The sequence below is a fragment of the Erythrolamprus reginae genome, chromosome Z (genome assembly GCF_031021105.1).
Source record: "Erythrolamprus reginae isolate rEryReg1 chromosome Z, rEryReg1.hap1, whole genome shotgun sequence".
In the NCBI taxonomy this organism is placed as follows: domain Eukaryota; kingdom Metazoa; phylum Chordata; class Lepidosauria; order Squamata; family Dipsadidae; genus Erythrolamprus; species Erythrolamprus reginae.
This window is the reverse complement of record NC_091963.1, coordinates 102,972,532-103,000,349: the sequence shown is the minus strand read 5'-3', so window position 1 is coordinate 103,000,349 and position 27,818 is coordinate 102,972,532. Positions and strand designations below refer to the sequence as shown.

At 42.7% G+C, this 27,818-nt stretch overlaps 1 protein-coding gene across 4 annotated transcripts in view; it reads left to right on the top strand.

Moving 5' to 3' along the window:
• Window positions 1–27,818, top strand: part of KANSL1 (KAT8 regulatory NSL complex subunit 1) — a 195,926-nt gene that overhangs the window by 146,278 nt on the left and 21,830 nt on the right. For 3 of the 4 annotated variants that reach the window (XM_070729030.1, XM_070729029.1, XM_070729031.1), the window contains 8 exons: window positions 3,388–3,485; window positions 4,193–4,385; window positions 5,927–6,089; window positions 8,829–9,014; window positions 10,619–10,780; window positions 11,110–11,264; window positions 17,434–17,555; window positions 20,175–20,232. In XM_070729030.1, coding sequence (XP_070585131.1) covers window positions 3,388–3,485; window positions 4,193–4,385; window positions 5,927–6,089; window positions 8,829–9,014; window positions 10,619–10,780; window positions 11,110–11,264; window positions 17,434–17,555; window positions 20,175–20,232 — 1,137 coding nt within the window. The remainder of the gene's footprint in view (window positions 1–3,387; window positions 3,486–4,192; window positions 4,386–5,926; window positions 6,090–8,828; window positions 9,015–10,618; window positions 10,781–11,109; window positions 11,265–17,433; window positions 17,556–20,174; window positions 20,233–27,818) is intronic. The other variant, XM_070729033.1, reaches the window with a different exon arrangement.

Genomic DNA, 27,818 nt, shown 5'->3' with positions numbered 1-27,818 from the left:
GTCTACTCAAACAAAAGACCCTATTCAGGGACCTCCTTGATCCTCTCCTGACAGAGACCTCAGACAAAAGGAAAGTGCTGGGGCCTACTGGTAAGAAATCGATCAAATTTCAACAGCCCTTTCGACGTCCCTTTCATCAGCAAGACTAGACTTCCAACTTCCAACGATCCTCAGGTCAGTACTCTACTAGACCCAGATCACAGCCAGACAGATCCAATAGAGGCAGATCCTATAGAGGTCAGAGAGGTATCTCTTCCTCCAGATATAGTAAGAGATCCAGATGGTAACCTACCTGAAATCCCCAATTGGGGGCTGCCTGACTTGATTCTTGCCAGCCTGGCAGCAATCCTCCCAGGACCCATGGGTACTATCTACTATCCAGCGGGGCCTCCAATGGGAGTTTCTTTCCCCTCCCCCTAAGAAATTTATTTCCTGCCCAAAACCTAGGCCTCTTAAGACCCTTATGGAGGAGGCAGTTCTCCACCTTCTGAAAATTTAGAATTATCCAACTGGCCCCTTTCTCCCAAAGAGGTTCAGGCTTCTACTCATTCCTTTTTGTTGTCCCCAAAGAATCCAGGGGATGGAGAGCCATGCTCAATCTCAAACTTCTAAACCAGTTTACCAGGTACAGGAAATGCAAAATGTATTCCCTAGCATCCATCCTAGCTTCCCTTCACCCAGGAGATTTTTTGGCATCCCTAGACCTCACTGAGGTCTATCTCCACATTCCCATTCTCAAGGGTCACAGACAATTCTTTAGCTTCCTAGGCCGCCACTACCAATACAAGGCTGTCCTCAGCTCCCATATCAGATCTGTACGTATCCATATTCAATGTTATCTTCATGATATTCTCATCCACGCTCCCTCCAACGAACGTACCCTTGCCGATCTTCACACAACCATGTCCTTACTACAGAGACATGGTTTTTCAATTAATCTGGGCAAGAGTCAGCTAGTCCCTAGTACCTCTATCCTTCACCTAGGAACTTAGATAGACTCCACCTTCTCCATGGTCACTCTCTCCCAAGATAGGCAGGCTAGTATCAAGTCCTTAGCCCATCTGATTCAACAATCAAAAAGGGCCCCCATCTTCCCTTTGTCATCACTATTGGGGAAAATGATTTCCTGCACAGGCATCACCCCCTGGGCTAGGCTGCACTCCAGAGAACTTAAATTGCTGCTATTACCTTTTCAGAGATCTGATCAAAGCACCTCTCAGTGCATTATTCTGATTCCTCCATCAGTCATATGGTCACTCACATTGTGGTTATCCTTCGCGGTTACCAAAGGCACCCTCTTCAGGATCCCATCGCAAACTATCATCATGACAGATGCCAGCCTCTCCGGGTGGGGTACCTACTCAACAGATAGCTCAGGGCACTTGGTCGGCACAAGAGGCTAGCTGCCCCATCAACTGTCTGGAACTGAGAGTGGTGTTCCTAGCCATCAAACAATTCAGACACCTCATCAATCACCAACACGTACTCATTCTCAACAACAATATGGCTACCAAGAGCCACATCTACAAACAAGGAGGTACCTGCTCCGGGGCCCTAATGCAGGAATTCCTCAAACTGGGCCTCTGGGTGGAGAGGCTGCTCCAGTCACTATCAGCAGATCACATCTCCGGGGACCTCAACACCCAGGCAGACTGGCTATCCCACAAGGAGATAGACCTGAGAGAATGGAATCTTCTACCATCCCTCTTCTCCAAAATCTGCCTCAGATTCGGCCTCCCAGTGGTAGACTTCTGCACAACCACAGACAACACACAACTTCCACGTTTCTTCACTCGCTTTCCAACCCTAGGGGCAGAAGCAATCAATGCCCTCAGGAGCCCTCAGGGCCTACTCTATGCCTTCCCCCCAGTCCCCATCATCCCAACATCATTCACAAGATCCTCCTGGAATCTTCATCACCCCTCACTAGCTGCAACGAGCTTGGTTTGCGGACCTACAAGCCCTGTCCCCCGAATCTCCATGGCGACTCCCCAAGCCAGATCTGGATGGAAGGTGGATCCTTCCATCCAGATCTGGCTTGGTTCCACTTTAACTGCCTGGAAATTGTCCGGAAAGACCTAGAACTCCAGGGTCATGACCCCGATGCCCTCTTTGTCATGCAAACCCCCAGAAGACCATCCACAAACTGTACCTACAGTCATACCTGGTCCAAGTTTTGTGAATGGTGCTCGCAAGAAGACATCTCGCCGCTGTGCATTCCCCTTCCCAGGATCGTCTCCTTCCTCATTAAGGGTTTCCACCAGGGGCTGTCAGTCAACACTATTTGTAGACAAGTTGCGGTCCTGTCTTCAGTCCTCGCAGGGCCCAGGCGAGCACCTCTTTGCAGTTTCCCTGAAATACAATACAAGAGCTCATTAAGAGAATTGCTCAATTAAGACCCCCGACACACACCATTCATCGTTACCCTACCTGGGACTTACCTCAGGTCCTATCGTCACTTACAGTCCCTCCTTATGAGCCTCTCGCCACAGCATCTGTCCGACACCTGTCATGCAAGGTGGCCTTCCTCGTGGCAGTCACGTCGGCACAACACATCTCTAAGGAGCAGATCCGGCGGTTTTTAAAAAGACTGCAGGTTTGGTCCTGATTGGATAGGACACGGAGCATTACTCACATGACTACTGCCCCCTCTCTTTGTATGAGAAGACGCGTTCAGGTAAGATTCCAATGCCTATTCTTTGCTATTTCTATGGGTCAGGCACACATGCAGAGAAATCCACAGTGTATATCATCTGTGCTATTTGCTGTTTGGCAAATCGCTAGGAGGCAGAGACCTTTTTTCTTTGTTTTCCTCCCCCAAAACTAAGGTATGTCTTATATTCTGGTGCATCTTATACTACCGAAAAATATGGTATTTTGAAAATGTACAAAGTATGTTTGCATTGTCTTAAGTATTCCTGTGTGCACCAGTCTATACATTGGAAGGTTTTCCATAGACCAGAGTTCTTACCAGTTGAAACTGACTTCTATATGAAAACGATCGATAACACATTTTAAAACGAGATGTGCTTGCCCATCATTATTTCTAGGTTGGAAAAACTGTTTTAAAGTAGATGATCACAAGAGCATCTGTGAAGATACAGAAAATGCTGTTCCTTTAATTGTATCTGAGTTAATGGATCTTTGAAATCATCTCTCTATGTTCTAGCCTATTGTACTGTTCGTTGCTGAGTAACAGCTATCGTGCAATTTGTATTATGAAATACTCTTGGTTCCCAAATGCTGCTGGTGATATTAGAGTTTGTCATGTTAAAGAAAAAGACGCTATTGATCAGAGAGTTATATAATTTAACAAGAACTTTCTTTCTTTCCTCTCTGCTTTTTCCCTTTTCTATTTCTTGTTTGGTACATGTACATATTTCCCAGTCATCAGAGAACCTTGGTATATCCATTAGTAATACACAAGAATCTTTAACTGCCAAAACCTGTGGAGTGCCGAGACCAGTCAATGGAGTCATTAACACGTAAGGTTCTTGTTAAGGTTCTTGTTAAACCTCTTCTTAAGAAAATATAATCTCTAGAAAGGTACTTCTTAATGGCCATCCTTGAAGATACAGTACTTAGGTTTATAAGTGTGTGTGTGCGTGTGTGTATCTCAAACCAACTATTCAGCATGTCACTTGTATCTTTTCTAGAAGTCTTAAAAATAAATAATTTAGAAAATTGTAGAAACTTCTGAGCAGAAGTAAGTCAAAGGACTATAACTCCCAACAACCTGGCTCAGGAAACTCTGGACCAGCTAATCTAGAGAACCCATTGGATTGAGAAAGTAAAAAATGGTGGAAAATTAACAGGATTAATCTACTGGAAAGCAGGAGCAGGTATCGTGTGCAGAAGAAAGAGATAGGATAATCGTGAAAAAGTGTGGATAAAAAATTTCAGACAGGAAGACTTGAGAGACAGTAAGGACAAAGGAAAAACTGTAGCTGATATTTTCAAATAATGAAAAGGTAGAGAGCTGCTGACAAGTGATATTTACTGCAATCTAGCCTAACCTGGTATCAAAGAATAATTTTGAATTATTAATTTTGAATCTTTTATTATATGCATGGATTTATTAGTTTGCCTGAACAAACGGGCTGCTTATTTTAGGAAGTGAAAATCTGTCCCCGATTAATAATAGATAGAAAAGTGGAAATGCCTAACGTGCTGTATTTCCATTGTTGGACAGTCTTCAGCCAGGCTTGACAGAGCATACTCAGGGAGATGGCTCAGATGCTGAGGAGCTGTTGCGAAAAAAGCAGAGATTAAATATGTCTTCAATTCCTGATGGAACCTGTGTGGCAGCCCGCACACGCCCTCTTCTCAGCTTCAAGAAACGGAGGCTTGTTCGACCCAACAATCTGATTCCGCTGTCCAGAAAGGTCTGTAAATGAATAAGTTACAATAGTTTTAAAAAATGGAGCAGGAGAAATCTTGCATCTACATGAGATAACTAACAAATGGTTGGTTTTACATATTATTCTTTTGCCCCATAGCATTATAAAATCTGCTTAGAGTCTGCTATCTGATAGTCAAATAAAGTGCATTTATTGGCCTTGGTGTCAGTGGAACATTGAGTGGGAAAGACTTGAGAAAGCTATATGGTAAATCTTTGGAGAAAGCTAGGTTTTAAATCTTGATTATTTGGCTGTAAAAGTTGGTGGAGGGAGGGGGTGTATTTCTCCTTCCACTATACATACTGATTTGGGAGGAAAGATCCACATTTTTTAAACACTCCTTTTAATTTCGGCTTAGTTTAATTTTAAACCTTTTAGTTTAAAAATTTTAAATGGCTACAATGTTCAGTATGCTGATTTCAGAATCAGTTCTAATTTTTGTGTTTAAGTTTATTTGCAGGATAGAATTACAATAATCTGTTGTTTAAAGAAACATCTTTTTTGTTCTTTCCTCTCCCCCCAAAATTAAAAAATGGCTAATCTAGGAATTTAAGGAAGTATGCACTTTCACCCTGACTGATCTGTTTCAGTGGAATAGTCTGGTAGGGCAAATATGGCACTGATACTCAAGACATTTAAATTTGTATGCATAAATAGAAGACATAGTACACAAAATATAAATATCTAAAAACACCCAATTTTTATATAATCTTTCTAAACTACATCGGTACTGAAGATAAAAGTGTTATGTTGCTCATTCTTTGATGCAGAAAAAAAGGCACTTTTTTCCCAAGAACAAAACTTTTACATATCTTACTTTTGAGACTATATTGAAGAAGGTTTGTTTGCTTGTTTGTTGTTTCTTTTAATTGGAACATTAGTAAGATGAAGTACCAGTAATGATAATTATGTTTGGTGGACACATTGGAATTTCTGAATAGTAAATAATTCTATTATTAAATAGTCTATAAATAGTAATTTTCTAGTCCTGGACAAATTCTGTAATGAGAGAGGCAACTGCAAAAGCTGAAGTACGAATAGTTTGCCCAAACAGCAGAGAAAGCTCAACCCCTCTTCTTTATATCTGTAGTTGACCTTCTTAGGCAGATTCACAGAGTCAGTCTCTCACTCATCCATCCTGTTCCTTTTCCACTCCCATCAAATCATCTTGAAGGCTTTGTGTAGTTCACGATGTACAATATCCCAAATCATATACTTTTCTCTTTGCACTACATTGATTCTACAATTTCAAATTTTGCTGGATACTTTCCCTAATTCTTTCCTGACTGCCCGTAGCCATCCTGAGATTTCCTTCCTTGCCAAGCAGTGGTAGCCAAGCAAGTTTTTCCTTTTATGTTTTGGGCAGCCACGAGAGCCTCAGACCACCCCAATAGCCCATGTTCGAGTAATTTTACAGAATGAAAACAGTGAATAATTAAAGAATAGGTGCTCAGTTTGAAACTGCAAGTTGATGCCTTCTAGTTTGATGGATTCTAGCCCTTTTCCCTATCTCATCCTATGTCTAGGTTTATCGTAAGCCACAGCGGTGTGGTTGTGATGTGAACTCTTTGTGTGTTCTCTGTGGCTCTCGAAGCTCAATGCCTTCAGAAATCCAGTATGAAGCCCCTTTGATGGAGCGTCTCTCACAGTTGGATTCCTGCATCCACCCTGTACTTTCATTCCCAGATGGTAAGAATGACCCCATTAGCAGATGTGAGTAATAAAAAGCTAAACAAAAGTCAGCTCCTCATTCCAAGTTAGCTCGGAAGCCATATCTAGGCAACAGTAAGATCTCTACTTTTATCCTGCCTTATATAGGATGCTGTCTTTAGGATGATCCTTTGGAAGCAGAATTCAAATCTTTTTTTTTTTCCTTTTTGCTTAGACCGTAGAGAGAGGTAAGCAGCCACTGGTATAATAGAGACTGAATGCTTTTGGATAAGAGAGGATCTGGAAAGGCATTTACTTTTGGCTCTTCTAAGATATTGAGCTACTTTGGCATTAATGTTGGGCATCCCTGACCTAATTATATCTAAGGGCTGCCTGATATGCACTACTAGAGACTAGTAGGCAGAATTTAAACAACAATTGGGCATCTTTCTCGCCCGCCCCCCCTTTTCCCTGCCCTCATCCTGCTTCTCTCTTCCATATTGAGTTTGTTAATGAATGTTCTGCCCTCGTCTGGACAACTTGATATGTGACTGGAAATTTCCAGATGACGTAATAACGTCATAACAACCTTGGTGAAAAGGATGTTAATCAGGCCTTTAAAGCAGCTAAGATAGCGCCCTCTGGGGTTCTTGAGGGAAAGCTGCTGCTATGAAGCGTTTGGTCAGGGTGGGAAAAGCTGCCTTGGCAGGTCACGATGCTGTTTTGGCGCAGTCAGATGTTGGCTAGAAGTAAGACGGAGGAAAAGTAAACTGAATAATCAATTGGATAGTGTGGTCAGATGGAAAAATTGCTCATGTTTCTTCAACAATGCACTTCTCTCTTCGGTATACATGCACACAGGTAGCATTATTTTATCATTACAGTGCAGCCTTCCTAGCTTATATACATTTTCATGGTTTTCATCATTTGTACTGTATTAGAAGTTGCCAGAGTAAAGGCAGGAGATTTGTTTGGCAGATTGACTTGAATTTTTCTGCTGAATATGTTTTCCTTTTCAGCTTGTTAGCCTATTATCCAGGCTGTTTTTTTAATTAATACCTGAATTTGTCCTCTTTCATCAGCTATTTCTGAATATCCAACTACCTTTCCTATCTTAAGCCCTCCTCCTAGTTTTATATACTTGTATATTGCCCATTTATGGAATATTCTGGACAGGTTACTTATTTCCAAACCCAAGAGGTGCAACTATTTCTATAGTGTGACTGTCTTTGACTTTGAAGTATTATGCCAGGGGTGCAGTCTAAACATGGGAGGCAATGGCAGGGCAAAAAGTTAAAATGGATTTTGTTTCATTTATATTTGCAATAAGAAAGCATTAAACATAATCACTGCATAGACACATACTATGGAATTTTCGCCATGTTAAAAAACACTGTTTGCTAATCTGCAAAAAAAAAGACTCAGAATGCTTTTGTGTGGGGGTTATCTGTTGGATAGGATGTGGTCCTGCATCCTTCTGTGTATGCTGCGTATGCTCTGAACAAAGATACACATTTTGTTTTTGAAGAGGTGTGTGTGTGTGTGTGTGTGTGTACCTCATACATTTTCATGCTTTCCTTTACTTGTTGATGGGTGCCTACATACTTACCACACATTCTCTAGTACCTTGCCTTTCGAGTTGCCTGCACCAACCACCTTTCCCCAGGTCATAGGTGATATTTGTGGTTTCTGTTCCTGATCGGTCCATTTCACCCACACGTGGAAAATTGCCAAACAAAAAGGAAAATGCTAATGACAAATTAATGGGAATTATGTTCAGATTGCTACTAGACAGACCAGGAATATGTGTGTATTGAGTGAAAATAAAGATCTTAGTTTGGATAGATGATGAATCAATGTATTTGAGAAGTGATAAAATTCTTCATGTAAATGGAAACACTTTTTAACTCCTCAGAGACATCAATTTATCTTCAAATTTTTATTTAGTAATATTTTAATTTAAGGGACACTTAATATTTACTTATCTTAAGACACAAATCTTATTTTGGATTTTAACAAAATATTTTAATTGCTCTCAAGTAAAATGCAACTTGGGATAGAAATCTAGGACTTTTGAATTTTTTTCCAGATAAAGCAGCTTTTAATTGAAGAGCTGGAGTAGCTGCTTTTACTGCTGTGGTTGGGTCTCTACAAACAAAACCATTGTGTTCTAACTGGAGGCAGAGCAAGCTGAAAGAGAAGGATTATTTTTCCTTTCTCTACAGGTAGTCCTCGATTTAAAAACAATTCATTTAGTGACCATTCAAAGTTACAATAGCACTGAAAAAGTGACTTATGGCTTGTTTTCAGTTACAACCATTGTAACATCCCCATAATCATTGAATCAAAATTCAGATGCTTGGCAACTGATTCATATTTACGACCATTGCTGTGTTCCAGGGTCATCTGATCACCTTTCGGCAACCTTTTGACAAGCAAAATCAGTGGGGGAGCCTGATTCACTTAATAACCATGTTACTAAGTTATTAACTGCAATGATTCACTTAACAACTGTGGCAAGAAAGATTGTAAAACTGAGCAAAACTCATGTAACAAAACTCACGTAACAACAAAAAAATGGGGCTCTAATTGTAGCTGTAAATCGAGAACTACCTGTATTTATTTTCTACTCTTTCAGTTCCTAAAGGGAAATACCTTTAAGTATCATTTAGAACTTTGTTTTGCATTTACAATAGGCCATCTGTATTTTGAATAATGTCTGATTAATGCCTTCTTTTGGTTTTGTGTTTGTGTATGTGTGTATTCATTTTTCTGCAGATGTACAAGTGGGCTTACACCTTCAGGGCATGTTGAAATCCCACTTGCAGTACAAGCCCTGTGAGAAAACCAAACCTCCCAAAAAGATCACATTGAAGCACCGATCCACCGTGCCTCCCAGCAGTCTGTCTGACTCAATGCGCAAAGATCGTCACAAGCTGGTTAATACCTTTTTAGCAGCAGCCAGTAAGTGTCCTCATTGATTTTAGTCTTGAATTGGCAGGAATTATCCATTTGGTCCTGCAGAGTCATCTATGTGTATGGCTTAAAGTGAACCAGGATTCCGCTTTGAAATGTGATTAATGCTAGTGCCCAGCCTGGAAAAGGAAGTAATAAATAAGAGATTGCCTGTGAGAATACATTAAGTATTTGTGCCTCCCATAATAATACTATACAAACTCTGGCTTTATGCAGAGCTTCCAGGATTACAGGCCACTTAGAGGCTCAGCTTTACTTTCTCCCTTTGGAGGTATAATTTTTGACCGTAGGTCCTCTTTTAGTAGTAATTTAATTTAGCCTTTAAGAGGGGGAAAAAGAAGGTTAGTTACAAAGAAGAGAAATTTGTATTTAAACTTCTAAAAATTTATTTGCGCAAATAATAATTACTCAGTGAAGAAAACAAAATAGGCAAGATCCCATGGTCTACCAATACTTATTGAAATGAAACTTAGGCTCTTGTTTCCATCCTGATTTATGCAGGGTTTATGTGAGTTAATGATAAGGAAGACTTAACTTCATACTAGTTGAAAATAAAAATCTAGCGTGGAATTAAACATGTAATTCTTTTTGAAGGATTATGTTGCATAGAGAGGAATTATAAAACTAATGTTTAATATTGAAGAGATAAGCGTGTCCTTATTCTGAGCCAGGTCATTGCTCCATTTAGCCTAGAGTTTTGTGTATTCTGGCTTGAAAAACACTACTGTACTTCTGTTTGACAATCTTTTTAATCTGGAGATGACAAAGATTGAACTAGGGGCATACAAAGGATGAGTTTTGCTGTTGAGCTTACCAACCTCCCTACCTTTCCCTTTTCTTGCAAAATAGAAACAGATTAAGTTTCTGAAATACAATGTCATAGATTCTTTGACCAGGAAACACTTTTCAAAGAATTTGAAAATTGTGTTGGCGCATAAAGGAGCTGATTCTTTAGCATTGGCTACAGGAAAACCACGATGAGTATATATAGAATGCAGTCATTCTTGAATGTTTCATGGTTATGGTATGTGTTGTTCTGGAACCGAAAACAATTGAACATGGATTGTGTGTGCCTAAATAAGCAAGAGAAAATATATTTGCGTGTGCACACACATGTTTATTCCTGTTTTTTGAATTGATTGTCTGCTTCGAGCATCAGGAACACTGTACAGTATATAATTTGATGCACTGCAAAGGTAGGTTTAATACTTAAAGCAAAAGACAGTTCCTGCTGCTCTTGTTTTTTGAGTGGTCAAGTAGCACCATCTGTGATTGCCTCATGGCGCTCTTCACAGAATATATTTCACACAGACATGAGGGCCAGAATGGAAGCCAGCATGTCGGAAGCCTTGGCAGGGCTGGGTGCAGCTCAAAAGTTCTGCGTTATAGTAGGCCTTACGAACAGGATGGATGGATGGATTTAAATTAATAGGGCTGTCACCCAAGGGCAGTTGCTGCCAGTGCTTTTTAATGTTATTCTGGCAACCATGCTTGTATGGCCCCTGAGTCCTGTCTAGGCTGGGCCCTGAAAGGCAGGAAAGAGAGGTGAAAGCAGGGCATTTTCATGGCTCTCTTTCTGTTCCACTCCCCAGCTTGCTCACATCACAAAGTCGAGCCAGACAAGGCATACAAGCAGCCCTTAAACGATGTGAGGGCTGCTCCCAAGGCCGAGAGAGCGCCAGAGCGCTCACTTATCCTGACGGCAGTTCATGAAAGAAAGCGATTGCGGGACAGCTCCTCCGAGAGAAGTGAAGGTAGGCTGGCCCCAGCCAGGTCTGTCGGGTGGGGGAGCTTTGGGCTCTGCTTTCTGCTCCCCATCTCCCTTTCGAGATGGTTGCTTTCTGTTTCTGGGAATTAAAAGGGGCAGTGGTGTTACCTGCCATGGGCTCTCTCTTGTCTGCTTTAACAACTTCCTCCTGTAGAGCAGCAGTTCAACCAGAGGAAGCTTCTGTCGCTTATGTGTGCTCTGGTTCCTCTGTGTCAATTGTTTGATGCCTGTCTGGTGTCATGCTTGTGGATGTAATACAGGCATTGCCTTGATTCATTGTTCTCTACCTTATTCCTTCTCTTTTTTCTTGCATAGTGTTGAAGCATCATGCAGAGATTGGAGGACCAAGTTACTTGTCGACTGCGATGGCCTCCTCGTCTCACAGTTCCTTCATGAGGCAATTCTCCACTTCCTCTGAAACTTCCATCCCTCCTATCACCACAAGCTCCTTGGGAAGCTCCAGTGCAACTGTAAGTACTTTTGGAAGGGGTGGCGGGTTGTCTGACAATAACAACAGTTTGATTTCTTCAGTGCTTCGGGATGCAGTGTGTTGCATGACCCAAGTCATGGTTCCATGTCTCAGGGGGATTGAGACCTAATCTTGGCTTGGAAGGAAAATTAGGACAAGGAGGAATGACTTGAACAGAAGGATGTATATGTTCTCTTTAGTTTCAGTTATAGAGTATGGGATACAAGGGATTGCATCAAAGGCATAATGGAAAATATTATTTCTAGCTTTCATGCTCATCAATCTTATGGAATAACTGGATTTAGCTATAGTGTCTCAGACTGCAGCAGAGGAAGAAAATAAGGCTTCAAAAGTTGGGGAGCAATATATTCTGAGTTTGGGTACCAGGAAGTTGTGAATCCTAGTGGAGAATGGGTGAGAGAGAGGGGTAAGAAAGGGGTAGCAGTTAAGAAATGAACTGTATCTTCAATTTCATGCATGGAAGGGAACTTTATAGCTTTTCAGTCCAGCTGAATTGAAACTTACTAGGTTTTTTATTTTATTTTGGCCCAGACAATTGGAAATGTCCTTACAAAAGAAGTAGGGTAAAATAGGTTTATTTCCTCCTCTCTCTATTGCTTGCCCTCCTCCTCTCTCAGTCTTCCCATGGTTTGCTTTGCCTTAGCTGTATACTGCCACTCTTTGAAACTCAGCCTACATATATGTCCACCTTCCATAACCAATCTGTTCCATCATTCTCCTTACTTCTCTCTGATTGCACATCACTTGTTCCGCTTGTGCATAACTAACAACGTGAGATATCCCTCCCTCCCTCTATTGTATACTTTTCGTTGTTACCTCATGCTGCCATCTCTGGGTTTTTCTTCCTTCCCACTCTACCATTGCAGAACATCTCTGCTTGGTAAATGCATGATTTGGACACAGGCAAAACCTGCATATTCTAACCCAAGCACCACTGCCCAGAACTTCCCATCCTGTGTATGGGATGGCCTATACATAGGATGATTAGAATAAGACATTGGGTGCCCAGACTCTAGAAAAGCAAAATAATGGATAGTTAATTTTGTTCGAAACATTTCAGCAATTGTTAGTGATAGCATTTGGTGAGATTTGGTTTTCCAGACTTGTCAAGCATATGAAAAATGCTTTCTGGTGGTTTATTTTCTTGGTATTTGAACACTAACCGCACCCTATAAATTCATTGTATTTTGGTTCACTAGTCCCATATTCATTCCTCTTCCTTCTTCATGCCAAGCAAATTTACTTGTTTGAAATAGTCATTAATTTTATTTATTAAATTTATATGAATAGAATAGAATAGAATTTTTATTGGCCGTGTGATTGGACACACAAGGAATTTGTCTTGGTGCATATGCTCTCAGCGTACATAAAATAAAATATACATTTATCAAGAATCATGTGGTACAACACTTAATGATTGTCATAGGGGTCAAATAAGCAATGAAGAAGCAATATTAATAAAAATCTTAGGATATAAGCAACAAGTTACAGTCATACAGTCAACTCAACATGGGATGAAATGGGTGAAAGGAATGATGAGAAAAACTAGTAGAATAGAAGTGCAGATTTAGTAGAAAGTCTGACAGCGTTGAGGGAATTATTTGTTTAGTAGAGTGATGGCGTTCGGGGGGAAAACTGCTCAGTTTGAGCATTTCAAGATATGTATAGCACATATCAGCTAAAAGTAGAATTTCAGTGACATCTCTAGAGGAGATGTTCAAAATAGCATTGTAATTATTACTTGAATACTTCTTTAGTTGGACACAATCAGAACAGCTAAATGTCATTCTAGTAGTGCAGGATGATAGATAAATCAAGGACTGAAATCCATATTCAGCTATAAAAATGCAACTGCCACATTGTGTTTTATAGAGTGGTTATTGAAAGGATAAATTTAAGAAAAATATATAGTATATATTTCCTTGAATTTCTGTACAAAAGTTGGATGTCAGTCTAAGAAGCGTGCTTTCTTGGCCTAATTTGAGTTGAATGGAGAAATAATATTTCACAAACTGTTTGAATGGCAGTTGCTAATTTATTTCATTCGCCCTGGAAAAAGCCAAATAATATGAGTTTAAAATGGCTATAATGGAACATGATCAGTCAACCAGTTCCACTCATAAAAAGCAGGGGTCCTACAATTAGAAGTAATAGCAAATAAATTAATCAAATTGAATGTTTTATTTGTTGTTCAAAAAAGGAAGGAAGGAAGGAAGGAAGGAAGGAAGGAAGGAAGGAAGGTGTTCAATAAAAACATGTACACAACTAAACATTGCAAATATAATGGAATGTTATGTTGGAAATCGTGGACCAGATTAAATTCTCTGAGTGATTTTGGATTGTATCTGCCATGAACCATACCATTAGCTATGTTCTTGTTGGTTATGGTGAAATTTCAATTACTTATTATTGTGTTTTTCTGCACATACAGCAATCACTACAAAGTGGCAAAAAAAAAATATCCTACTAAGTATTGTTAAAACTACTATTAAGCTAACAAACAAACTACTATTAAGCTAACACTGAAGGTGGTTTTTATCCATTTTCTGAAAGCAGAAAGAGTGGGAACAGTCTGGTTCTTCAGGGAGCATGTTCCAAAACTTGAAAACAAGACCATCTCTCACATATTTAGTAGACAGACGTCAGCAAATGAATGTACCTATAAAGAACGTCTTCTACTTATTTGTGATTTAAGCAACTGGTCCATCAGATAGTGTGGTCCTAGGCTGTGATGGCGAACTATGGCATGTATGCCAGAGGTGACACATAGAGCCCTCTATGTTGGCACAGGCACAGTTGCCTCAGGTCAGATCTCCATAGCGTTTCTTTTGTGAGCTTCTACAATGATACCTCGTCTTACGAACTCCTCGAACTTTTCAAGATACGAACCCAGGGTTTAAGATTTCTTTGCGTCGTCTTAAAAACTCTTTCTGTCTTATGGTGCGTGCGCTCACTTACTGCCGCAGGGATTCCCCTGCCTTGTGACTGTCACCCCCGGGATTTAACATTTGCTTCCCGCCCTGCTGGGATTTCCCACCTCCAGACGTGCATAAGAAGACAAGCCAGCTGGGTGGGGAAGGGGGCTGAGAGAGAGGGAAGCCACCGCCGAGGAAGCCCCAGCTGGACATCCCCCCCAAGGGCTTCGACTGCGGTGGTTTCCCTCTCTTCCAGCGCCCCGCCCCCCCAAATTGGCTTATCTTTTCCTTTCAGGTTTATTTCGTTCTGAGATCCTGGGTTTCTCAGGGGAGGGTCAGAGAAGCAGGGAACCGCCCTCCTGGGCTTGGGAGGTGCCGAGAGGGGCGACTCCCTCCCCCAGCTGGACAGCCCCCCAAGGGCTTCGTCTGCAGTGGTTTCCCCCTCTTTCAGCACCTCTCTCAAACTGGCTTGTCTTTCCTTCTGAGGTTTATTTCGTTCTGAAAGCCGGGGTTTCTCAGGGGAGGGTCAGAGAAGCAGGGAGCCGCCCTCCTGGGCTGTGGGGTGCCGAGGGGTGACTCCCTCCCCCAGCTGGACAACCCCCCCCAAGGGCTTCGTCTGCGGTGGCTTCCCTCTCTCTCAGCTCCCCTCCCTCCCCACTCTACTGGCTTGACTTTCCTTCAGAGAGCCAGCAGCCTGCACTGTCTCCCCCCCCCCCCCCCCGGTCCTCCACCCACCCCCGAACAAGGATCAGAATGCAGCAGTGCAAAAGAGTGAGTTGAAACAATTTTTGGCCTTACGAACTTTTCACCTTACAAGCCTCCTCCCGGAACCAATTAAGTTTGTAAGACAAGTTATCACTGTTTTTCTAATCTTATCTCTCGTCAAGCAGCCCATGTTGGGGTGTCGCACCTCTCACCATGCACACACACCTCTCAGTTGGGCATGCTTGCGCAGTTTGGGTTTTTGGTGTCTAAAAGGTTCACCATCACTGTTCTAAGCCATTCACTGCTTTAAAAATGAAAAACAATACCTAAAATTGCATCTGTTAAATAGTAACAATAGGTTGTGTTTTTCAAAATGGGCTTCTGATATAATCTACCAGTTAGCAACTTAGTTTTTATATTTTATACTAGTTGAAGCCTTCGCAGAAGTAGTCAATTGCTAAATCTCCCCAGCTTAGATACATTAAATGTGATTGCCTGACTCAGTATCAGTACCTCTGTTTGAATTTACAAGCAAGAACTGAATCAGGAAATTTGCATCTCTGCCTTGAGGAACTCCTGTTGATTCATGCTTCATTGAACCTCTGAGGTATCTAAATAATATAAGGTCCATTTATGGAGGACAGGGGCCTTGTGCTAGCCAATCAGTGGCAAGATTTATACGTGTGTAACAATCCTATTTTCCAACATTAACAGCTGAAGTGAGGCTGTTGAGTTTCTTTGTCTCCCTGTAGCAGTGCTCTTGACTAATTGTTTGTCTCAACTTGTCATTAAAGTGCAGTTTTAACAGCAGTAGATGCATGTGCTTGGTTTTTATCAACTTTATTCATACTGGGGGGAAAGGAGAATACTGAGACAATGGTAAATCATAAGCAGTTTTTGTAAACATTTATTGGTAGTACTGTTTGTGGTATATTTCATGTCTGGTTTCCTCTACTTCAAGGTTTCCCAAGTTGGCCACCATTTTAAAAGTTTGAAATGTAATAAGGTTAGTTTCGAGTTTCCCCAAGTAAGCCTTTTTTTTCTAAATGCCTCTTAGTGTAAGTTATGTTTCTTCTAAGCTTTTTGACACTAACAAAATTCTAAGTATACTCTGCACCAAGTATTTTAAGCAGTAAAGAAGATAGCTTGATTACGAAAGTTGCAATAAAAATGAAGTAATAAATATCTCTCTTAAATGGGTATCATAATTTGCTATAAATTGCTATGTCAACAGAACCAGAGGCTTGAGAATCTCCTTAAGATAGGGTTTTCCAACAGTAACAGCTTGAAGATGTGTGGACTTCCAATTCCCATAATTCCCCAGCCAACATTCTGGGGGTTGGAATCCGCACATTTTCAAGTTACCAAGGTTGAGAAACATTGCCTTTAGGAATTAGTGTACAACACTGTTAACTATAACAAAGTAAAAAGGAAGTAGATCTGCCACAATATGGTACCCACTGAGCCAGAGATGATATTGTCAAAAATAAAAACCCCTCCAAAACCCCCATATTCATGAAGAGCTTGGTAGAATCTTAGGCAAAAATCAGCAGCCACAAGCACTTGTTTTAATGTCACGTTGGTAGGGTTACGTATGCAGAGTATCAATGAATGTTAGAACTAGCAAAATACTGCACATTTTAGCAATTTTTAGGAAAATGGGCTATCAGCAGTAGCTGGTTGCTACTGGTACGGATGACGGCGCCGCATCGGTAATGAAAATTGAGCTGTGCATGCAGCTTTGTGTCCTCGGGCATCTGAGCAAGATTTTGCTTCTGCGCATGCACAGGGAGCAAAATCTTACAAAGAGACGTGCACAAGATTTTGGCACTTTTTTGCTTCTGCGCATGTGTACAACCCTGCGCATGCGCAGAAGCCAAGAAATTTTGCATGTGCATCCCCTCATGAGGTTTTGCTTCATGGGCAGAAGCAAAATCTCGCAAGGCGGTGTTCACATGCCGGAAAGGCAAAGCTGCGCGCGTAGCATACCAGTATTGGCAAGAACGGCAACTCCCGCCTGGCTATCAGGAAGAAAGTTTTTCAATTAATGAATATATGTTTTACAAACTAGTTGCACTATATACAATGGGTAGAGTAGTTTGCCTTAGTTTTAGTTACAAGGTGTTTTTAACTTGGAATTTGTATCAGGATATTTGTTTTCCATTAGTAGTTGATTCCCTGTAATATTTAAACAGATTAGAACGTAAATGAATCCACTTCCCTTGTATTTTAATCAATGGACTAAAAGATCAGAACATTTGTCCTTTCTTTCCGCTAAAGGCAGGGGTGGGCTACTGCCCGGATGGTGGGGAACGCAGTAGGGTAACAAAAATGGAGCTCCACCCCGGAGCACTCAATTTGCACTGAAAGATGTTGAACGAAAATGAAGGGCGTTCCTGCATAAGCCACGCCCACAGTGTGGTAGTAAAAATTTGGGTAGCCCTTCACTGGCTAAAGGTTGGTTTTTAAATTGTTCCCTCTTCATACCCCTGCCTCATTTTCATTGGTTTTTTCTGCATTGTTTTGCAGCAACCTCCAAGGAGGAGAAGAGGGGAAAGTTCTTTTGACATTAACAACATTGTCATACCAATGTCTGTTGCTGCCACAACCAGAGTAGAAAAACTTCAGTACAAAGAAATTCTTACACCAAGGTATGTTTGGAAGTTTAGTTAGCATCTTAAATTCCCACAATCTCCCTGTTCATATAAACCGGTTGAATGATGTAATATCTCAGTTATTTTCGGTCTTGAAGCTGACTCTGGGTGGGAGGGCCGGGGAGACGTCCTGGCTTAGTGCTTTGGGAAGCAGGCTGATTTGGCTTGGGAGGGGGCAGGGGGAGCGAATCTTGACCCAGGGGCCTGCCCTCCCTCCCTCCCAAGTGCTTCTCCTCCTCAAGAGGCGGGATCCACTTTGTTGGCTGCTTGAAGCCGGCTCTGGGTGGGAAGGGCGTAGGAGACATCCTGGCTTAATGCTTTGGGAAGCAAGGGCCTGCTGATTTGGCTTGGGGGGGGCAGGGTGAGCGAATCCTGATTATGGGGCCTGCCGCCCCCCCTTCCCCGCGCCTCCGAAAAGGATCAGAATTTCAGCAGTAATGAGGCAAAAGGGGTGATTTTGGAGCTTATACGCGGCTTTTCCATTGATTCCTGATTTGTCTTGCGAACGTTTCACCTTACGAACCACTTGATCAATGTTTTGCAACCAGTTAGAATTGCTTTTTTCCATTCCATTTAACATCTGAGTGAAGCTTGTAGGCCACCTGTAGTTTTTAAACTACAGAAAACCTCTCATAGATAAGAATCCATGTGTGAGTGAACCTCTGAGCCCCAAAATATTGCTGATCTATATTTTTCAGCTGCTAGCATGCCCAGTAATAAAAAAATACTTGAAGCAAGTTAAATAATATCTTGAAGATCACCATTTCTCTCTCACATATCTAGAACCAGAACAACTCTTAAGATCAGGCTAAATTTGTATTTACTAGATATATTCCAGAACAAGCGTCTAATCAAATTTGGGAAGGTAAAGGATTTTCCAGGAAAGGGAAATTTAGTTAGTATGTTCCTTACGCTTTGTTTTCCCAACACAGAAGCCATATTTCTATTGAGAGAGAAGTTTCATTAGGTCTAATAGATTTTAAGAATATTATACAGTATTCCCTTAATTTTCACGGGTTCGAACTTCGCGAAAAGTCTATACCACGGTTTTTCAAAAATATTAATTAAAAAATACTTTGCGGGTTTTTTCCCTATACCACAGTTTTTCCCACCCGATGACATCTTTCGTCTGCCTTTAATAAATATTTTTTTTAATAAACTTTAATAAATAAACATGGTGTGTAATAATCTGAATGGTTGCTAAGGGAATGGAAAATTGCAATTTAGGGGTTTAAAGTGTTAAGGGAAGGCTTGTGATACTGTTCATAGCCAAAAATGGTGTATTTACTTCCGCATCTCTACTTCGCGGAAATTCGACTTTCGCGGGCGGTCTCCCTGCGAAAAGCGAGGGAACACTGTAGATGGAAAGGAGAAATGCTAGGTCTTAGCTGTGGCTTTGACTGACATTAAAACCACATTTTTTCTGTAAGCCACGAGAGTTGTTAAAATGGGTCACATGACTAGGGAACCCCATCCCCCACCCCTTTGGGGGAAGTGCAGTGGTTATAAAGTGTTCACCATAATCCTTAGCAGAATAAACCTGTGTTTTACTATCGGCAGGGTTTTTCCCCCCTGAAAACCAAAAGTAAATAACCTGTTTCCAGCAAAAGCATGATAAATCATAGTCATGTGACTGCAGGGACCTGGTTCTGTACTTTTCGAGGAAGAGTCACAGCTCATCATGCTTTTAATTTAAAAGATCAGTGCGTCAGTCCCAATTTAAATGATTTCTACTGCTTGGTTAAAAATTACAGGAGGAAAAAAATCAGCTGAATTAGAGCAAGGGTGTGATAATTATGGAAAGCGAATATGAAGTATTTCCCATCCCTTTGTGGGTTTTTTCATGCTGTCATGGCAACAGTAGTCTCTTTTAGTGGCTCTATAACATTACATAGTGAAGATGAATAGCTATCTATCTCTGGCTGTGTCCCTTGGATCTGTTTCATCATCCTCACTCATGTTACTCCACCAGACTTCCATCTGATCCTTGCAAAAGCAACATATGTTTATTGTTATTATTGCAATTAATAGAATATGTTATATAGGAATCAACAGGCATAATGCTCACACATGCTCCAAATAAAGATATATATTTTTAACGGCAAATCACAAGAAATTTTGCAAAGGGAGATTGAAATTGCAGCCTAGTGCATACAGAGGCTTGAAGGAATGAGTTGATGTGAGCTGGTATGTCTGATTTGAAATTATGCCACTGCATGTTAAAACGGAAGATTGAGATATGACAGCTAAGAACATTTGTGAGATCTCTAAAAGAAAGATGTTTGAAGCTTACTTGCTTTACCTAGAAAGGGGGAAGTGTTTGAAAACGTGAGCTTGAAAATCAAAGGAAATTTTTTGTGGTACTGAGGTTTTGAAGAACAGATAGTCTGAAATGACATCATAAGAGTCAGACTCTACTATGGCTCCGAATTTCCCCAAAACAGATTAAGCTCAATCGTCAGCTTAAGTTCTTGATTTGCTTTGATCAGTCAATGAAAATCTCTCCATAAGCTCCACGGAGTAAAAGCCAAAGCAGAATTTACTTTGCTATTGGATCTAGGTGGCAATGGGTGTGTTTTCCCTACTGACTCTTCTTTTTTGACCCAATTGTTGCAGCTGGCGTGTTGTGGATGTTGGTGCTCTGAAGATGAATCCAGATGAAGACAGTGAAGAGGTAATTGTAATGACCTTCCTTGATTGACTGTGCATAATATCCATAATGGAATTCTGAGCTGATTTTGATGCTATATATTATTATTATTATTATTATTATTATTATTATTATTATTATTATTATTATTATTAATTAGATTTGTATGCCGCCCCTCTCCGTAGACTCGGGGCGGCATTATATTAGCATATGTTGACTTCCAAATGTATTTGGAAGAAGATAGCAAAACCTGCCCATGAGTGGCTCTCTTTTCATTCTAAAGTGACAATATGATCAAACATGTTGACTTTTGCCAAGGAAGAATTCTTTTTGAAGCAGTCCAGAGCCATTTCTTAGCTATTTTAAATAGCTGATAAAAACAAATGGAAATGTCTGCCTACAGAGCATTTTTGGAGGGCAGTTTAAATTAACAATTCACAGTGAGTGCTGTTACTGCTACTAAACTAAAATTGGGGTAGCTACTGATTCTCTGGGTACACATCTCCCCACCCTAGCACCCCCTAATTGTGTTGAACTACCAATCCCAGCCAGTATTCTTAATTGTGCCTAGATATCCTTGGATGGTGCTAGTCACACATTATAAATATTTCACAACTGTTTGATTGGGGTCAATAATCAGCTAATACCAGAGCCTGGATAAAGATCTCTGTTCTTAATACTTTCTAGAGTGGGGCTTCCAGTGGGGTGCTGGGCCAGACAAGTACCATGACAGAGAAGTCATATGTTTCTTGGGTTCTTCTGGATAACATTGTATAGAATCCGTAGCATATCAGTTCTGCCTGATGTTACTGGATATGCAGATATCATGGAAGAGAGGTAGTCCTTCAAATAAACTTGCCTTGTGTCATTAAATAGCTTTACTGATAGTTCTTGAATTATGACTATTCATTCAGCAACTGTTCAAAGTTAACAGCAGCACTGAATGAATTAATTTACACCTGGTGTCTGAAGTTATGACTGTTGCAATGGTCCCTTAGTTATATGGTCAAAATTTGGGTGCTTCGTAACACTGAATGCAGGGGCTCTTCAACTCCCCTCTGCCTATCCTCCCCTCCTCATCCCAACATCTCTGCCCTTTTGACAGCCTGGCATTCCTCACAGGAGTAGAGGGGGAAAGTAGAGGCCCAGTGGTTTTAACAATTGTCCCCAGGTTGCTATTTTAGTCTCAGCACCATCCTTGCCTCAAGCTTCCAAGTGTTACAATGCAAAATTGCCACCCTGCACTCTGCAGGCCCTGCCACCTCCAGTTGATCATAGTTGCCTACCATTGACCAGTGGCATCTATCCTTGCCTCATGTCAGGCTGCTATTGGCTGTTCCAGTCCTTTCTGCTGAGGCCACTGGTATTGTTCTCCAATTAGTATGTCCCATTCTCACAACCTTTCAGAAAGCCTCTGAAGCTTTATGAAAAATTTCCAAAGCAGAGTGCATTACTGCTAGTTTTCAACTTACAACAGTTTGTTTAGGGACCGCTCTGTTATAACAAAATTGAAAAAGTGACTTACGGCTGATTTTCACATTTACGCTGATGCAAAATTGCAATGGTCACGTGATCACAATACATATATGCTTGGTAGCTGGTTCATATTTATCATGATTGCCACGTCCCAGGTTTCTTTGGAAACCTTCTGATAAGTAAAATCAACGGGGAGCCAGATTTACTTAACAATTGTGTTACTAACTTAATAACTGTAATGATTCATTTAACAACTGTGGCAAGAAAGATTGTCAAATGAGGCAGAGCTCATTGAACAAATGTTTCACTTAACAACAGAGATTTTGTTATCATAAACTGAGGACTACCTCTATGAGAAGAATGGCAGAAACCTCTTTTTGGGGGGTGAGGGGAGCCTGGAATATCCAATAGCTTCCTCACATAACAGTAAGATCAGGTGCAACTTCCTCTGCAGCAGGAAAAAGAGGAGGAGTAAGGTCATTTGAGCATGGAAAGGTCTATGAAATGCAGTTTGGCAGGGGCTTTATGTTGTGGCATTTAGGTGATTGGCTATGGCACAAAACCTGAGGCAACACTCTTGACTGTGCTGTGGCTTATGTTGAGGCTGGAGATTGAGACAGGTAGCTGGGTCTCTATTTAAGCTCTGTTGCTGCTGTTGAGTGCCTAACAATGTTGGGATTCAGTGAATGGCAATGTGGAGTGCTGGGTGATGAGGTCATCTAATGTCTTGCCTAATGACCACATTGCTTAACTGTGCAGTTACCAGAAGTAGATAGTAACCAGTGCCTTGGATTTTGTTTGGAAAGTCACTGACAAACAACGCAATTCTCAGAGTAGGGATTTTTCCAATTATGAAGAATGTACCAAAAATTATCCTTAAAAGTAATGCACTGAAAAGATTGATTTAATGCTAACCATTTCTGTGGAATCTCGCAAGCTATTTGGAGAGATATAGAGCTTTCCACTATTGGATATAATAGCCCTCCTCTCAAAAATCCAGGTGAGATTTCATGACAGTTTTTTTATTTTAAAGAAACGGCACATCAACAATGATCTTGAGTTCCCAATATCTGAGACAGCATTCAAAGCACCCAGTAAATAATACTTAATGGGGGGGAGGGAAGGAAAGAGAGACACTGGGACTTTGTAGTATTTAGTTTGGAGAAAGTGTGGTTGTGTTCTTGGAAAGTACTATCTGAAGAGAACTGTGCGAGCTGAGCCATAGACATATTTTAAGTTGCAAAAACAGGATTGGGGCATCAGCATAATGCTGTGCTTGCCTATGTTATCTGTCTCTCCTCTAAGGCCAGGATTGAGAGAGAGGAGTAACCTTCAAAGGAAAAGGCAACAAGCTATTGCTTGTCATGTATTAACAAGAATAAAAGAGCTGCATAATTAATGTTACATCTCACCGTGCTTTTAAATGAAAATCTCATTCCCTGCTAAATTCTATTCTCCGTACTGAAGGAGCGGGTCCAGCAGTCACATGGGTTGCTCATGTCCAATCCGGTGGAACTGAGCCTAGTGTTAAAAAAGCTTGCTGGATCCGCCCCTTCCCCAGAATTCGCTCAGTTCGCATATCCTGCGGTTGTATTGTGATAGCTCGTTCAACATTCTAGCCCTACAAAAAATCCATGACAAATCAGCAAAGCGTTTGAAAGTACAGGCCCAAGTACTCAGTAGTCATGACCCCCCAGAGGCTTCTAATCTGCCTTCTTCTGGGGTCACTGTGTTATCTCTGGATGAGCCAAACCTAGACAGACCCCAACCTAACCTATGGGGAATAGGTCCAGAGGAACCAGATATTATTGAAGATTCCCCCCAGCCAGGATCCTCCCAGGCCTTCAGGGATTCTTCTGCCATTCCTGCTGATATTTCTAGTTTACCTCCTGAATTCCAATCTATTTTTTCTGTGTTATCCAAGGCCATTGATGCTAAACTCTCTACCATCAATGCGCTTCCCTTACCTCCTCCACCTCCTCGTCCCTCCCGCCCCTTGGGTTCTTCCCCAGCGGTTAGAGCTCCTATTCAGGATGAATCAGATTCCTCTCAGGACGAATATGAGGATATGGAGGAGGATGAGGATCCCTTTCAAGGCCTCTCAGATGATGAGGAATCCCAAATAAAGGTTCCTTCTCCAATTACTATTTTTCCTTCTCAATTGTTCAAATCTCTCCTCCTCAAAGCTAGAATTTCTACGGGATTGGCGGCCCAGGAGAAACAGGCCTCCACATCCACTGATCCCCCGGAGGAGAATTTACCTTACTTCACAGAGGAACAGGAGGATAACGAGGTAATTCCTATGCCTAAATTGTTTAAAGATGCCTTACTTAAGCAGTGGGATTTCCCAGCCTCTGGGCTTAATCCCTCAACCAAGGACAAAAAGTTGTACAAACTCTCCTCTTCCTATGAGGAGCTCCTATCCTTTCCTAAACCGGATGAACCTGTCAAGATCCTTCACTCGGCGGCTGCTGTGCCAGGCGAAGCAGAGGAAGTCCTCCGCCCAGAGGACAAGCGGATTGAACAAATGCTCAAAAGAGGATTCACCGCAGATTCCTGGGCCATCAAAAGTTCTGCAGCGGCTTCCTTTTTCTCCAGAGCCATGCTTCTGTGGCTTCGCCAACTTCAACAGCATATTCCTCCCGATGACTTGAGAGGTCAACAAGACTTCAACAAGGTCTTTGCAGCTGCTCAGTACGTGGCTGATGCCACTTTACAATCTACTAGATTTTCTGCTAAGTCTATTGCAGCTTCTACAACGGCAAGAAGACTCCTATGGCTTCGCCCTTGGCAAGCAGGAGTACGTCAGAAGTGGCAGTTATCTCTGGGACCCTTAAAGCGCGACCTTCTTTTCGGGGATCTTCTGGATCCACTCCTCACGGAAACCACGGACAAGAAGAAAGTATTGGGTCCAACCACCAAAAAGGCTACCAAAACGCAGTCCTTTCGTCGCCCAGGGCGTCAGCAAGATCAAGCGGCTTCCTATCAGAGATCTCCAGGTCAGTATTCCCCCCGCTTTCGTTCCCAAGGTAGGAACTCCAGGGGCAGAGGTTTTCGCTTCCAAAGGGGAGCGTCCTCTAACAGGGCTTCAAAAAAACCTAGATGGTAGTTTTTCCTCGATTCCCATAGGTGGTCGCCTAGCCCATTTCGCCTCTAATTGGCGTCTCACCTCCAAGGACCCCTGGGTCATTGACACTGTTCAAACAGGCCTTCTTTTAGAATTTACTTCTCCCCCCCCCGAAACGTTTTATTTCCTGCCCTTCTCCCAGGTCCTCCTCAGATTGTAACCGTATGGAGGAGGCCATTTCCCACTTATTGTCCATCAGAGCCATTCAACCGGTTCCCCCCGGTCAGAAGGGTCTAGGTTTTTATTCCACCCTATTTATGGTTCCAAAATCCTCCGGAGGTTGGAGAGCTATTTTGGATTTAAAGAAGCTGAACCTATTCATCAAATATAGGAAGTTTAAGATGCACTCCTTATCATCCATTTTGGCCGCCATCCACCCGGGAGATTTCATGGTCTCTTTAGACCTCACTGAGGCCTACCTCCACATTCCTATAGCCAAATGCCACAGAAAATTTTTACGTTTCTCCTTTCAGGGCAGGCATTTCCAGTATAGGGCGATGCCATTTGGCCTTTCCTCGGCCCCTCGGGTCTTTACAAAGCTCTTGGGGTCCCTGGCGGCCTATATCCGGGCGTCTCCCATTCACATTTTATGTTATCTTGATGATATTTTGATTCATGGGAACTCCCTAGAGAAAGTGAAAACAGACCTTTCTGTCACCATGTCAGTTCTTCAGGACCATGGATTTTCCATCAACTTTGACAAAAGTCATCTCCAACCTTCCACATCCATCTTACACCTGGGATCCGTTATTAATTCAGAATCCTCCCAGGTCTTTCTCTCTCCTGAGAGAAAATTCAGTATAGGGGAGTTAATTTCTTGCATTTTATCTCAACCTTCAGTATCCATAGTAACCCTGTCTTCCCTTTTGGGGAAGATGGTGTCATGCATAGGCATCATTCCCTGGGCTCGCCTTCATGCTAGGGAACTACAGTGGCTCCTATTACCCATTCAGAGATCGGGGCACAGCAACTCAAGTCGTCGCATTGTCATCCCACCAATTGTTCGCAGATCCTTCAAGTGGTGGAAGTCTCCGGCCATGGACAAAGGATCCCCGTTCAGGTGCCCGGATCAATTTGTCATCACCACAGATGCCAGTCTATCGGGATGGGGCGCCCACGCCCAGGGGATGATAGCCCAGGGCACGTGGTCCCCGGAGGAAGCGTCCAAGCCAATCAATTGGCTAGAGTTAAGAGCCGTTTCCCTGGCTCTGAAGCATTTCTCTCCTCGCATTCCCAACCGGCACGTTCTCATTCTCACCGACAACATTGCCACAAAAAGCCATATCTGCAGACAGGGGGGCACGAGATCCAAGGCCCTCATGAGGGAGGCCCTCAAGTTAGGCCTTTGGGCGGAAAAACATCTTCGGTCGCTCCTAGCCGACCACATCTCGGGGAGCCTCAACGTCCAGGCGGATTGGCTATCTCGAGCAACGATAGACCCAGGAGAGTGGAACCTCCATCAAGACCTGTTCCATCAAATCAGCCTCAGATTCGGCCTACCAGTTCTGGATCTCTTCGCGACCAATGCGAACGCCCAACTCCCTCGCTTTTTTTCCAGATTTCCATCCCCGGGAGCGGAAGCAATCAATGCCCTCCGGAGCCCATGGCCTCCAGGCCTACTTTACGCATTCCCTCCAATTCCAATTCTCCCGGACGTGATTCACAAGGTCCTCACCGAGAGGGCCCGAGTAATCCTAATCGCCCCTCATTGGCCCCGCCGGCCCTGGTTCGCGGATCTCCAACAGTTGTCCGTCCAGGACCCTTGGCGACTCCCCGTTTCGGGGGATATGCTGCGGCAGGGGGCCTCATTCCATCCAGACCCGGAGTGGTTCCACCTCACCGCCTGGCTGTTATCAGGAGAGACTTAGAACTGCGTGGCCACGACCCCGATACAGTGGAGGTCATTTTAAAGGCCAGAAGGGGTTCGACCAATCGAATCTACGACCACACGTGGTCCAAGTTTCACCAGTGGTGTCTACAGGAAGGCCTCTCTCCCCTGTGCATCCCCATACACAGAATCATTTCCTTCCTTATGCAAGGTTTCCATCAGGGACTTTCCACCAGCACCCTCCGGCGTCATCTGGCGGCCATTTCCTCTGTCCTAGCGGGGCCCCGCAGACAGCCTCTCCGCTCCTTTCCAGAAGTTCAGGAATTCCTCAAGGGCTTAGCCAACCTCAGACCTTCCAAGGTCCACAGGTATCCATCCTGGGATTTGCCACGGGTTCTCCATTCCCTCACGCAGGCACCATACGAACCCCTAAAATCGGCGTCCCTCAGGTACCTATCCTTTAAAGTAGCATTCCTGGTGGCTATTACCTCTGCCCGACGCATTTCGGAGCTGGCTGCCCTCTCAATCAGGCAGGACCTTTGTCAATTTCATCAGGACAAGGTAGTCTTGCGACTGGACCCCACCTTCTTACCCAAGGTCAGTTCCATGTTCCACAGAACTCAGGATATTGTCCTACCTTCCTTCTGCCTCCAACGAGACCATCCCTTGGCAATTAGATGGCACACCCTGGATCTCATTAGAGCGCTGAGAATCTATATCCAACGCACAGGACCCTTTCGGAGGTCAGAAGCACTTTTTATAGCCTATCACCCCAGAGTCATGGGTGCCAAAGTGTCTTCAACAGTAATAGGCCGTTGGATCAGAGGGACTATATCTAAGGCCTACGAGTCGGCCTCCCTCTCAGTTCCAAGGAACATCACAGCGCATTCCACCAGGAGCGCAGCCACCTCGGCCGCTTGGGCGACTCAAGCCCCGTTGGAGGAGGTCTGCAAAGCAGCCACTTGGGCCTCGCCAAATTCCTTCATCAGGCACTACAAGATTGACTCTTACGCTTCAGCGGACGCTGCCTTCGGCAGAAGGGTACTCCAATCCGTTATCTCACACGATAGCAATCTAACCCCACCCTAGGGACCATCTATTGGGTATGTCCCATGTGACTGCTGGACCCGCTCCTTCAGTACGGAGAATAGGCGTTGATTGCTTACCTGAACGCCTCTT